General features: G+C 45.7%; 1 protein-coding gene across 1 annotated transcript in view; it reads left to right on the forward strand.

The window, feature by feature from the left end:
- Positions 1 to 13,435, forward strand: part of SORD (sorbitol dehydrogenase) — a 37,588-nt gene that overhangs the window by 19,240 nt on the left and 4,913 nt on the right. The window contains exons 4-7 of the mRNA XM_045528099.1: positions 5,421 to 5,580; positions 9,444 to 9,562; positions 11,997 to 12,062; positions 12,729 to 12,904. Coding sequence (XP_045384055.1) covers positions 5,421 to 5,580; positions 9,444 to 9,562; positions 11,997 to 12,062; positions 12,729 to 12,904 — 521 coding nt within the window. The remainder of the gene's footprint in view (positions 1 to 5,420; positions 5,581 to 9,443; positions 9,563 to 11,996; positions 12,063 to 12,728; positions 12,905 to 13,435) is intronic.

Below are 13,435 nucleotides of genomic sequence, written 5' to 3' on the forward strand. Positions count from 1 at the left end.
CAGAGATTTTGCTGATGCAAGATACAATGAAAAGAAATGAGAGCATCTGGATCTGTTAATAATTTAACTATGTAATAAACCCTTCATGTTTCCCTGTCATGGAAAGTGTATCATCTATTCATACACTCACTAAATTTACCAAATTCAGCCCAACTTCACAGCATTTGTCTTGAAAGTTGTTGGAGATATCTATTCCCTGTGTTCTGTTCACAAGATTGCCCAAAGCAAGTAACTCTTCGTAACAAAGCAAATCTTCTGTTATGATTTGAATGAAGTGTAAAACCTGCACTGAGTCAATAATATCAGTTAATTCATCCAAAGCGATTGAATAATATATATTTTCCTTTTGAAGTATTGCATGGAGTTGCTCTGTTAAGTTGAAGCCTAATTCATGCTACCAATCAGTTACAGTTCTCCTTGAAAGAGGCAGTTGTTTGTACTTTGAAATGTTATCTGGGTCTAAGCATTCTACAACTTCGACAATGCATTCTTTCACAATTTCTACATCACAGATTGGCTTCCCTTTTTTCCTGAGTACATAAGCTACTTTATAAGTTGTTTCAGTGGCATCATTTCCAGATCTTATTGCTGCTTGAAAGAATTGTCTTTGCTTCTGCTTTTCACCTTTTAATTTCTGCAATATAACTTTTTGCACCTCTCCCTCTAATTTAAAATATTTGTGGTCCTTATGAGTGTTATAATGCTGATGAGCATTGAATTTCTTTAATGTTGATATTGCAGTATCACAAAGCAAGCAAATCATCTTATCTTTAGCAGAAACAAAATTATATTGCAGTTCCCAATCCTCATGAAAAAATCTGTTTTCTTCCTTCAGCATTCTTCTGGTCTTCTATGACATGATGGGCTGTTAAGCAGACAGAATTAAAAAATGCTGTCGAGCTGTGCAACTACTCACCAATTCCACTTCAAAAAGAAACACATTGTACCATTGGCAAAAGCTGATAACAGACTGGCATATTCAACCCCCACAAACCCTCACCAACCAGCCTCACGTGGTAGTGGCGCCAGTCAGGTGGGGGGAGTTAGAACTAAGTCATGAACACAGCAGCCGTCAATTTAGCCCTTATGGTTTACTAATGTTCTAATTGTGCCAGTCAATCTGGGAGGATTATTTCATTGAAACTTATTTTATTCTTTGGTATTTTAAATATGTTCATTTTAAAAATAAAAATATAAAAGATGAACAAAAATGTATTAATAAAAATAAAAGGATTTGTTCTGTAAAATTTGGATTCAGTCAAAAGGCTGCATTTAAGGACCTAGAAGGCCACAGGTTCCCCACCCCTCGTATGGGTATAATTTTCAGAAAGTTCACTGGGCAGCAGAGAAAGTAGAGGGAGTCAGAGGAGACAGAAGGAAGATTCATATACAGACACATTTTAGTGGTCACAGGGATTTCTGTGGGTATGTTTTTTTAGACTACAAAATTTTTGTTTAAAGTGTGTCATATGTTAACTTTGACTTAAAGTTCTGATCAACTAAGGTAGAAAGAAAACTCATTGAGTATTTCTTAATGTTCGTTTACATAATTTAAACATATAAATCAATACATCTAAGGCACATAAATTTCCTAGTTTATATACAGTCTGGCTGGCTGTCTTATAGTTTGAATTTCCTCTACAATAATGAGTTCAGATAATTATAATAATGATAAATACAATAAAAAGAGTATTATTATTGTTATATATTACTACTATTACATCACCGTTACCACCACTACTTTTAATGCGCACTGACTATGTGCCAGGACTCTACACTAGTCTGTGAGTACTTTCAACACAAAAAGACATTTAAAATAGCTTAACATGTCTCTGCTGATTACAGGCCAGATCTCCCATGGCCTCACTAGGCCTTACCAGGCTGCTAACACCTCCCCAGGCTCAGGGGGCCCCTAACACTAGTACAGAAGAGAATGCACGGTCGAACCTCCACAGCTTATGACCCTGTGACCACCTGAGAGCTTCTGTTTCCTCATCTCTAAAGCCAAGATAATACTACCACACTGGTTTGTGGTGAGGAAGAAGGGAAATTTTGTGACGTGCTTTGCCTAGTGCCTGGCACGCTGTGGGCACTCGATAAATGGCAAGTCTTGATCCTGCCACCATTAGTACAATCTATTCTAGGTAGCAGGTTAAAATGTTTATTCCCAAGGGAGTCTGTCAGTCAGGCTGTTCCTGAACAGTCAGCTACTGTGGCAGGATAAGGCCTGTAGGTCATCCCCTGGGCTTGTGCCTCATGGCCTCCTGCCCCGCTGGCGTCCAGCCTTGTTGGTCTCCAGCTCAGTTCTTAGACACCAGAAGGGGAGATTTCTGCTCCTCCCTGTGGAGTTGGCTCAAGCAGAAGGGTCTGTCAGGGTTTCTAGGCTGGTCTCTGATTAGCTCTCCAAGTTCAGATAGAGTTTAAATCTAGTTGTGACTTTCTTTGATGTGTAGCAACAACACCTCTGTGATATTAAAAATCTCATGTAGGCTGGGCATGGTGGCTCACACCTGTAATCCTAGCACTCTGGGAGGCCGAGGCAGGAGGATCATTTGAGCTCAGGAGTTCGAGACCAGCCTGAGCAAGAGCAAGATCCTGTCTCTACTAAAAATAGAAAGAAATTATATGGACAACTAAAAATATATATAGAAAAAATTAGCTGGATGTGGTGCCACATGCCTGTAGTCCCAGCCACTCGGGAGGCTGAGGCAGGAGGATCGCTTGAGCCCAGGAGTCTGAGGTTGCTGTGAGCTAGGTTGATGCCACGGCACTCTAGCCTGGACAACAGAGTAAGACTCTGTCTCAAAAAAAAAAAAAAGAAACCTCATGTAATTCTGTTTTCTATTTTCCGCAAACATGGAGGCCATCCACTGTGCTGACAGTTAAGTGGAGCTCTCCTATGCAGGGCTGGGTACCAGCATGAGGATGAACCATCTGAACCTCCCCAAACCTCAGCTAACTATTTGCCTTAAATTGTTCATATCTTTCTCCCTTTTTTTTTTTTTTTTTTTTGAGACAGAGTCTCACTTTGTTGCCCGGGCTAGAGTGCCATGGCGTCAGCCTAGCTCACAGCAACCTCAAACTCCTGGGCTTAAGCGATCCTCCTGCCTCAGCCTCCCGAGTAGCTGGGACTATAGGCATGAGCCACCATGCCCGGCTAATTTTTTCTATATATATTTTTAGTTGTCCAGATAATTTCTTTCTATTTTTAGTAGAGACGGGTCTCGCTCTTGCTCAGGCTGGTCTCGAACTCCTGACCTCAAGCGATCCACCCCCCTCGGACTCCCAGAGTATGCTAGGATTAGAGGTGTGAGCTACCGCGCCCGGCCTCTCCCTTTCTTTTACAAAAGAAAAATACTACTTTGTCTTTAACCAACAGCTTTTACTTGTCACTTTGCAGGGGAAATTTTTGCCAAACAGTAATGCCCTTCTAGATATTAGTGACATTTGCATGTCCCATGGTTTCTTTTCCCCAAATTCACAAATTTTATGTTTAAAAATGTGTCTAGCACAATGCTAGGCAGTATGGAGAAATAAATACAAAGCAGAAGACAGAGCAATCCTGAGGTGCTCCCTTCCTAGATGAGGAGGCAGGCAAGGCACTCATAAAAACAGCTGGACTACTGGAAGCAACCAGGGGTCCTTCAACAGGAGAATGGCTGAACTGACTATGGTGTACTCCTACAATGGACGCTATTCTTCCATATGAAAAGAACAGACTGTTGATACCACAGTAACATAGATCAATCTGAAAAGCATTGTGCTAACTAAAAGATGCCAAATTCAAAAGAGTACATACCATATGAACCCATTTTTGTGATGTGCTAGAACAGGTAATACTAATCGGTGGTGAAAAAGATCAAAACATTCCCACCCTCTTGGGGTGGGGGTGGGAATTGCCTGGGAAGGGACACAAAGCAATGGGATTCCTGAGACAGTGGTAATGTTTTGTGTTTTGATAGGGGTTTATATTACAAAGGTGAATGCATTTTTTAAAATTTACCTAACAGCTCACTTAAGAATCTGTGCATTTCATTTTTACCTTAAGAAAGAACCATAAACAAATATTGAACTCTAGTTAATGGCATGCAGGATGATGTATTTAAGGGCGAAGTATGCTGATGTCTGCAGCCTCCTTTGAAATGCATCAGAAAAGAAGTTGGATTGATGGATGGAGAGATGGGGAGGAGGGGTAGATGGGTAGATATGTGATAAAGCAAACATTGCTAAATGGTCCTTGAAGAATCTAGGTGGAGGGTGTCTAGTGTTCACTGTATAATTCTTTGAACTTTGTCGTGTGCTTGAAAATTTTCATAATGAAAGATAGGAAAAGAAACAGAGAGTAATTCTCAGGCTAGGTTTCCAAGCAGGAGCCGTGAGGCATAGCGTAGAAGTACAATGGAGCTGGCTGTGCACAGGCCCCCAGCAGCCTCTTCAGGTTATTAGCCTTCATGGTTCTGCTAACTAGTAATCAGCTGACTCCTAGTTATTGTCTAAACACAACCAGACTGAATGTAAAGAAATAAATAATCACAACTCTTAGGGTTTTTTTAATTTATGAATTTTTAAATTCTTATTTCCTTTATTTATTTATTTATTTTTTGAGACAGAGTCTCACTCTGTTGCTCTGGGTAGAGGTGGCGTTATCGTAGCTCACTGCAACCTCAAACTCCTGGGTTCAACTGATCCTCCTGCCTCAGCCTCCCAAATAGCTGGGACTACAGGCGCGCCATTACACCCAGCTAATTTTTCTGTTTTTAGATACGAGTTTTCCCTCTTGCTTGAGTTTATCCTCTTGCTCAGGCTGGTCTCGAACTCCTGAGCTTAAACGATCCTCCCGCCTCGGCCTCTCAGAGTGCTAGGATTACAGGCATGAGCCACCATGCCTGGCCATAGCTCTTGCTTTTGTAAGGGCCTTGCCCCATATTTTTAAAACAGGTGAAGAAAAGATGTCTGCAAACTCTATGCACTAGCTCCCTCTTTCGCAGCAGTGTGCGATGGGAACTCGAGCTGGCTTACCTTCGAGACGGGGCTGGTTCTGTGTTTCACAAGCTGGGAAGTGACTATGGAGCTCGAGGGGTGTGCTGGCTTGTTGCTCAGTTGGCAAAAGGGCAGTCCAAACCTGACTGTGGAGAAGTGGGCTGGTCCTTTTCTCCCAGAGTGGGAGTCTGTGCTGCATCCTGAGCTTCCTTGCTTGCCTGGGGCACCCTGAGTCCCCAAGAAGAAGAGTGGCTCAGTGGGCTAGAATCTAGCCACTGGATTCTCCCATCTGGCATGTGCCCGTGAGCCTGCATGCCTTCACAACATCTTTGCCTCTGCTCTTGTTTTCAAAGGTTGGAAAACAAAGAACCAGAATCAGGCCAAGGAGGGGGCAGACTTAGCTTCTGCCCTCAGACATAGCACTTTGTTTTCCGCTCCAGGTGATCGCGTTGCCATTGAGCCTGGGGCTCCCCGAGAAACCGATGAATTCTGCAAGATTGGCCGGTACAATCTGTCGCCATCCATCTTCTTCTGCGCTACACCCCCCGATGACGGGAACCTCTGCCGGTTCTACAAGCACAATGCAGACTTCTGCTACAAGTTAGTACCCATGGATGTGCCGCCTGGGACCTCTTTCCCTCCGTTTGGTTGGGGAACTTTCTTCTAATTTCCCATGGTGATTTCATTTGTCTTTTTAGCTCATAATTCCAAACTCAAGGCATCCCCCTGGCAGGCTACCCTTCTTAGTGGCATTGATGGAGGGAGGGTAGCCTCACTAGGGATAAGACTGACTCACAGGGGTTGATATTGGTCTTTCAGTCTAACTTTCCCTCACTTAGAGCAACAATAGAAAGTTGTTGCTGAAATCATTCACCCTTTCCAGCCGTCCTGGAGAGACATCACCATGGTTCATCCTCCATTATTGGTTTCCACTGCAGCCACCAGAGAGGGGATCCATAACGACAGTGTCCTCAACAGTAGTAACACACAATGACAGCAATGGCTGCCGATTACTGAGGAGGCACGGTGTGCTGCCAGGGCATGAGCTCTGGGACCCTGAATCCACACCCTCCTAATGCATGACTTTGGGGATCTGATCTAACCTTCCTCTGCTTCCGTTTCATTTAACTGCCACAATATTAAATACAGCAATGCAGGTAAAGTCATGATGATTATTATCACATGCCTGCCCTTATGCTAATAAGTGCTTTGCATGTCTTATCTTATTTAACCTTCACGCGAAAAGTGGGAAGGTGGGCACCATTCTTGTACTTTTATGAAAGGGTTAACTGAGGCAGAAGACGGCTAATTGACTCAGGCACAGAGAAGAACCAGGAGTCAAACTGGGTTGTCTGTGATTCTCAAGCTCCTGCCCTGTGCCCACTACCCTACCCTACCCAACTGTCCCCTGGAAATGGTTTTGGGAGTGCTGACGTGCTGTGCTCCCTCTGACCCACACCCTGGTGTGCTTTCCTCCCACCCCAGCCTGGCCCGGTGGTGGCTGTCAGCCAGGATGAGGCTTGTCCGATGGAGGCCAGGTGCCAGTCGCCAGTCATAGGAGCAGTCTGACAGATCTGAGTTTTTCTAGTGCCCCCTGGAAGCCTTGAGAGGAGTCACGGGCCAGAGACCTTGTGATGCGTTTAAGTCAACATGTGAACCTGTTCTAGAAGAAAGCAGGTTATGAGGACAGAGCCCACCTTTCAGCTAGTGGTTCCTCAATCAGCCCATCTTTTTCTGACCCATTTCCAAGTCAAGGCACCAACCGACATTTTCATGGAAGACACAAGAGCATCGTGGTAAAGCCCAAGACTAACCACTGGTCTCTGCCATTTATAACTGTGTGACCTTGTGCAAGTTACTTAAATTTTGTAACCTCAATATCCTTGCCTGTGAAATGGAAATAATAACAGCACCTCCCTCACAGAATTATTGATGAGATTCAAAGAGGAAGGCATATCAAATAGTCAGCTTGACATCTGGCACACACTAGGTGCTCAATAAATGGTACCAAGCTGTGTCATAGCCATGGTCTTGTGGTCTGGGGGTGGGGGTAGAGGATTAGGCCTGAAAGGGAGCCTGTGCAGGTGGTTTGTAGGGAACAGTGGCAGGGGTGGGGGTGGGGGGATGTTCTGGTTGGCAGTGGCAGTGGGAGGGCTGACGATGGCCAAGGAGGGTCTCTGGGGGCCATGTAGCCCTGCCTCCTCTCCTCCTGGGGTACTTTATGCCTATGTCCCCAGGCTAGCCCTGGACCTAATTCCTCCTCTCTGATTTCTCTCTGTAAGGATTCCTACACTATCACAGCCTCTTTATCCACCTATCCTATTTTCTTTCTCTCTCTCTTTTTTTTTAAGAGACACGGTCTCACTCTGTCACCCAGACTGGAGTGCAGTGGTGTCATTATAGCTCACTGTAACCTTGAACTCCTGGCCTCAAGCCATCCCCTGGCTTGGCTCTGCCTCCCAGAGCACTGGATTACAGGCGTGAGCCACCGTGTCCAGCCCCACCTATTTTTTTTCTACCTTCCTGCTTCCCCCTTGGCTTTTCAAGCATCCTTTACTCCATTTTACCTGTTCCCTGAACCCTATTGTAAAGACCACCAAGTTGCCCTGTCATTTCCTGGTGTTTATAAAGTCATGGAAGCTTGGGGCTGGGAGAGAACTTAGAGTCTTCTCATCCCCATCACCCCTACTGGACAAGTTTGGGGAGGGAGGACCCAGCGACTCTCCGAAGGTCAGTGGCAGAGAGACCAGGCCCCAGGACTCCTGTCCGCGTTCCTGCCTCTGTGCCAGGCAGCTTTCCCACACGGTTGGCTGTGTTGTGTGCAGGTAGGATGAGGCAGCATCTGCTTAATCTGTGGAATACTCTCCCAGATACCAATCCTCTCTCATCCCCTTTCTCAGTCCCACCTCCCTTGGTGTAGTTCAAATGCCATCCTCAGCTTATAGCCATTACAGGCTGCACAGGAGACCCCAGTGTGGAGGGGCAGGTGTGTCTGAGAGCCTGTGCTGGAGGTCCTGGAGAGAGTTTGGGAGTCTTCATTATTTCATTTTAAACTTTTTCCATTATGTAGAATCAGGGTGGATTGGAGAGGGGCAATGCAGGGTGGATTGGAGAGGGGCAAACGATGGGAGAGAAGCAGAGGAGAGAGGAGAAGACGGTGGTAGGTGCCAGGCCACTGCAGGCCTTGGCTGGGGACAGTGACAGGTGGACCCTGTGAGTTATTCTGTTGAGGACTTGGAACAGTGACAAGAGGATTGTGAGCATGAGCACGTGGCTTGGCTGTCATCTTTATTGTTCTCTGGAACTTGAGGGCTTTCATGTTCCTGTGTGTGGAGTTTTGGGGGCACTGGGTAAACACTGGGCAGTGAGAAACTAGCAGAAATTGGATGTTAGCTACAGAGCTGCCTGTACCAAGAGGCAGCTAATGTGGGACAGGCAGAGGATGTAGAATCAGGAGATATGGGTTCAAGTCTTGCTGTTCCACTCCCTACCCTTGTAACTTTGGGTGGATCTCTTAATGTCATTGAGCTGCAGTTTCCTCTTCTGTAAAATAAGTTAAAAATAAAGCCTGCCTTTCTTGCCTAACAGGGTTATCATGAGGATTAAATGAGATAATGGATGAGAATGCTCCCTAATCTGTAAAGCCTTATGCAAACATTTGCTGTCATCACCAGTGGGATTGTTAGTAGGGTCGAGATACCAGTGGAAGCGAAAACCCATCTTTGCCCAGTGGTGAGGATGACACAGCACTTAATCAGCTGTGTGGAACAGGCCCTCTTCCCATCTTAACCAGTCCTGGGACAGCTAGGCAGCTGCTATCATCAGATGTGGTTCTTCTGGAATGTGTAATATGGGGACAATGGACGGAGTGATGCCCGCTGCTAAACCACTGTTGTGTAAAGCTGCTGGTAGTCGGGCTTGTTTGCTAAAGGGAAACCAGAAAGGCTGTGAGTTTGAGAAGCAGATGAGATGCTGGAATGTGGCTATGTTAACTCCTTGTTAAATGAACTTTTCATTTATTAATGACAACCACCATACCTTAGCTTGGATAGCACATTCAAGAAAACATAATGTGTTCACATTCACTGAAGGGATTTGTCCAAAGAAAACCATTTTCAGAGGGGGCAGTGTGGCATCCGTTCTGGAATCTGACATACTTGGCTTCTAATTTGAACTCTTTGGGCCCTTCACCGGCTTTGAATGTTTGCAACAAGTTAATTTAACCCTCCAAGCGTTAGTTTTCTCATCGGTAGAATGGGAATGATAGTGCCTACCACAGAGCTGTTCCAAGGATTTAAAAGAGTGAATGTATGTAAATTGCTTAGCACATTGCCCTGCACATAAATGCTCAGTAAATGTTAGCTATCATATTAATCATAACCTTGGGCATATACAATATAATACTATTGTCAGTATTATAGTTAACTCAGAGGCTCTAACTGTGTGTGTTGAATGACTCTCAGGCTTCCTGACAATGTCACCTTTGAGGAGGGGGCCCTGATCGAGCCACTCTCTGTGGGGATCCATGCCTGCAGGCGAGGTGGAGTCACCCTGGGGAATAAGGTCCTTGTGTGCGGAGCTGGTAAGAAACAGACAACATCCTGGTTATGGGGTCTTGGACGGGGAATATGGGAACCCCTCTGCCCATCTCATTCCCCCTTCACAGGATAGGATTGGTTCTAGAATCCCTCTGGGTAGGGGAGGATTACAATGTTCCATTCCCTGAGTAACCAGCACTTAGCTAAATACAGGAATATCTGCAGACATGATAGTGACTAACATTACATTTCCTGAGCAACATAACCCTTTTGTTCATTTAAAGAATGAATCTTGTGATTTTTTGGTCAACCCTTGACAGGAAACTAGGCAAATATTTTTCATAGTAAAGGGAAGGGCAACTTTCGGAGCTTTGCTATCATATCAAAGAAGTGAATGGCCTAGTCCATCCATCATGAGGTAGACCCTGCTCCTGGCCAGTGGGAGGTGTGCAGTCCAGACCACCGCAAGCCATCACTCTGCCTGCAGCAGGGTTGTGGCTAGCTGCCTTCTCTGCCTGTTTCCAGCCACCTGGAACGAGCCCTCGTAGCCCCAGACCGAATCATTCTAGGCTTCCAATAGCTGGTGACCCAGACAGTAGCTTACACGCCCTGTGGGTGTGATCTGTGTACCTATACACGTTTGTGAGTGATTTTCTTTGGCAAGTGAGTGATCACAGGGCTTCCTGAGCCCTGGATGGTGGAGTAGACTTGCCTCAATGAGCTAGTGGACTGCAGGACTCAGGTGACAGATGCTTTTAAAAATATGCACAGGTAGTACCTTTTTGCTATAGAAGAGGAAAATAAGTCATACATGCCATACACATGCATGCGTGTGCACGCACACACACATATCACCCATTAGCCTGAGAGAACTACTGTTAATATTTTAATATTTTGGTTCAGAATCAAGTGCAGTGGCTCACACCTGTAATCCCAGCACTTTGGGAGGCGGAGGTGGGAGGATTGCTTGAGTCTGGGTGTTTAAGACCAACTTGGACAACCTAGCTAGATCCCATCTCTATAAAGAATAAAAAAATTAGCCAGATATCGTGGCACTCGCCTGTAGTCCCAGCTATTTGGGAGGCAGAGGCAGTAGGATCACTTGAGCCCAGGAGTTTGAAGTTGCAGGGAGCTGTGATTATGTCACTGCACTCCAGCCCAGGCAACAGAGCGAGACCTTTTCTCCACCGCCCCCCCCAAAGAAAATGATATAGAATCCTTTAGTTGTTTTTTTTTGTTTTTTGGTTTTTTTTTGAGACAGTCTCACTCTGTTGCCCAGGCTAGAGTGACGTGGCGTCAGACTAGCTCACAGCAACCACAAACTCCTGGGCTCAAGCGATCCTCCTGCCTCAGTCTCCTGGGTAGCTGGGACTACAGGCATGTACCACCGTGCCCGGCTAATTTTTCTATGTATATTTTTAGTTGTCCATATAATTATTCTTTCTATTTTTTAGTAGAGATGGGGTCTCGTTCTTGCTCAGGCTGGTCTCGAACTCCTGAGTTCAAACGATCCACCCGCCTTGGCCTCCCAGAGTGCTAGGATTACAGGCGTGAGCCACTGCACCTGGCCTAGTTGTTTTTTTTTAATGAGACCATGCTAAATATGCTTCCTTTTTTATCTACTCTTTAAAAAAGATCAATATACTGTCAACATTTTTTCATGCCAATAGATAAAGAGTTATGGCATAATTTTTAATAATTGTGTAGTATCCCACTGTAGTTTGTTCAACTAATCACCCTTTTTGGACATTTGAAATATTATTTTCCAGTGTTTTGTTTTCTGGGGGGAACTTACAGAATTGTTTTCAAGGGGTGTGTACAAACAGCAAATCCCTAAATATATTCCGCATTGCTTCATTTTGTGGGTCTGGGTTTTATATTAAGACCATAGTGTTACCTAGCATGCAGATGCTGTGGGGAAGTAGCTGGTCTCAGGCTAATTCTCGGACACCTGGGTATCCCGGAGCTGCCTGAGCAGCTGGGTCAACCCAAGGGGCCAGCTCCCTTGAGGACACCCTCCAGGGTGATCCTCAGAGGCCACCCACAAAGGAGGTGTCTCTCCTTAGGCAGGTGTGATGGGTTCTCACTAAGTTGGGGTTCAAAGACAAACCAGGAAAATGAGGCCAGACCCTCTGAGGCTTCTTATTCTCTGAATAAGTATGTTTCCTCGAATCCTCTGGGTTCTTTCAGATTATCTCCAAGCAGTACCCAAAAGTAAGTGGAAAATTTCTAGCTCTGAGGTTTGGGAGGATTAAATAGAACCCAGCACTAGGAGCATATTTTATGTAGAGAGTAATTCCTCATGCATTGATTTTCTTCAGCATTCAATGAACAATTGTTAAGGTCTTTACCATGTGCCAAACACTGGGATAGATGCCAGTGACATATAAAAGATATAGTTCCTGTCTGCAACCTGGACAAGGGGGAGAGCCGATGATTAAGATTTCACAGACATGTCCCATTTTCTGCTTTCTTTAGGGCCAATAGGGCTGGTCAGTGTGCTTGTGGCCAAAACAATGGGAGCAGCTCAAGTTGTAGTGACTGGTAAGGTTTTCTTCTTTTTAAATCTCCTCTGAGGGGGAAACAGTGGGACCTACAGTTTGGGTCAGGGGCATGAGGTACTGGATTTCTAAAGGGGCTCCTCCTCCTCCCTCCTGGGTCCCAGGGTTGTAAGGCCACCCAGGGGGATGACCAACTTAGGGCTCAGGATGAGGCTCTTTTGTGATGGGTGGGGCTGGCTGCTATGGAGAAGAGGCCGCGGCTCTTTTTAGGTGGTCCTCAGGGGCCCATACTGCCCCCTGGTCCTAAGAGGGGGCTCAGCCCTTGTGGAGGTGGTGGAGTGTGTGATATGGATGAAGGTGGGGTGTTGTGTGGTATGGGTGGGAGACAGGAGAGGGACGTGAGTGTGTACATGTCAGTAGATCTTGTCTGTGAGAAGTGGGAGGTGAGTAGTGTCGTGCGGTTTGTGGAAGGTATGAGTGTGCGTTTCGTGTGAGGAGTCATTACCTGTGAGCAAGCGTGTGTGCGTGTGTTTGTGGCTGTGTGGCATGTGTGGCAGTATGTGAGGGTGTGAGCACATGTGTGTTGGACTCAACAACACCACTCACTGCACCAGAGCTTTGTTGCCATCAGATCTTGCACCTCCATTTTATTTTCTTCCTAATCTATCATCAGTTTCTTGGTTTGAAAGAAACTTTTTTTCACTTTTAGATCTGTCTGTTTCTCGGTTGTCCAAAGCCAAGGAAATCGGGGCTGATTTAGTCCTCCAGGTCTCCAAGGAGAACCCTCAGGACATCGCCAGTAAAGTGGAAGGTCTGCTGGGGCGCAAGCCGGAAGTCACCATTGAGTGCACCGGGGCGGAAGCCTCCATCCAGGCGGGCATCTACGTGAGTGGGACAAGGGCAGCTTTGGGGAGCCGAGGCAGGGGAGTGGGCAGGGCAGAAGTAAGGAGTTCCACAATCAAGCTTCTCCACTGACTTGCTGTGCAAGTCCCAGGCAGAATCGATTCATCTCTTGGCGCCCTCTTTTCTTATTTCTGTGTGCCTCACATCTTCATTGAGTTATCTTGATGTTCAAACAAGATAACAAATATACATGGGCCTTGAAAAATGGTAAGTGGCCCACACCTTTGGGATGGGATTGCTTTCATGATTGTATCTGCGATCATAAAAGTGTGTTGCTTTTGGTAAGACAACAGGAAGAACTAGAAACCATGCCTCCCTTGAACATGGGAAATCCTTCTTGTTTTATTAGGGAAAACTGCAGTCTTTGAGTCCTGATGCAAAAACGACAGCTGTCAATTCAGTTAGTCTCAAAGATGAGGTGAATTTTCAGGGTCACAGTTGGCTACTGCTGTGCTCCCTCCCATGGCTCAGGATAGGGCTGCCAGTGCCCGATTTGCTCCTCAGCCGCTCACC

Source organism: Lemur catta, chromosome 1 (genome assembly GCF_020740605.2).
Source record: "Lemur catta isolate mLemCat1 chromosome 1, mLemCat1.pri, whole genome shotgun sequence".
Classification (NCBI taxonomy): domain Eukaryota; kingdom Metazoa; phylum Chordata; class Mammalia; order Primates; family Lemuridae; genus Lemur; species Lemur catta.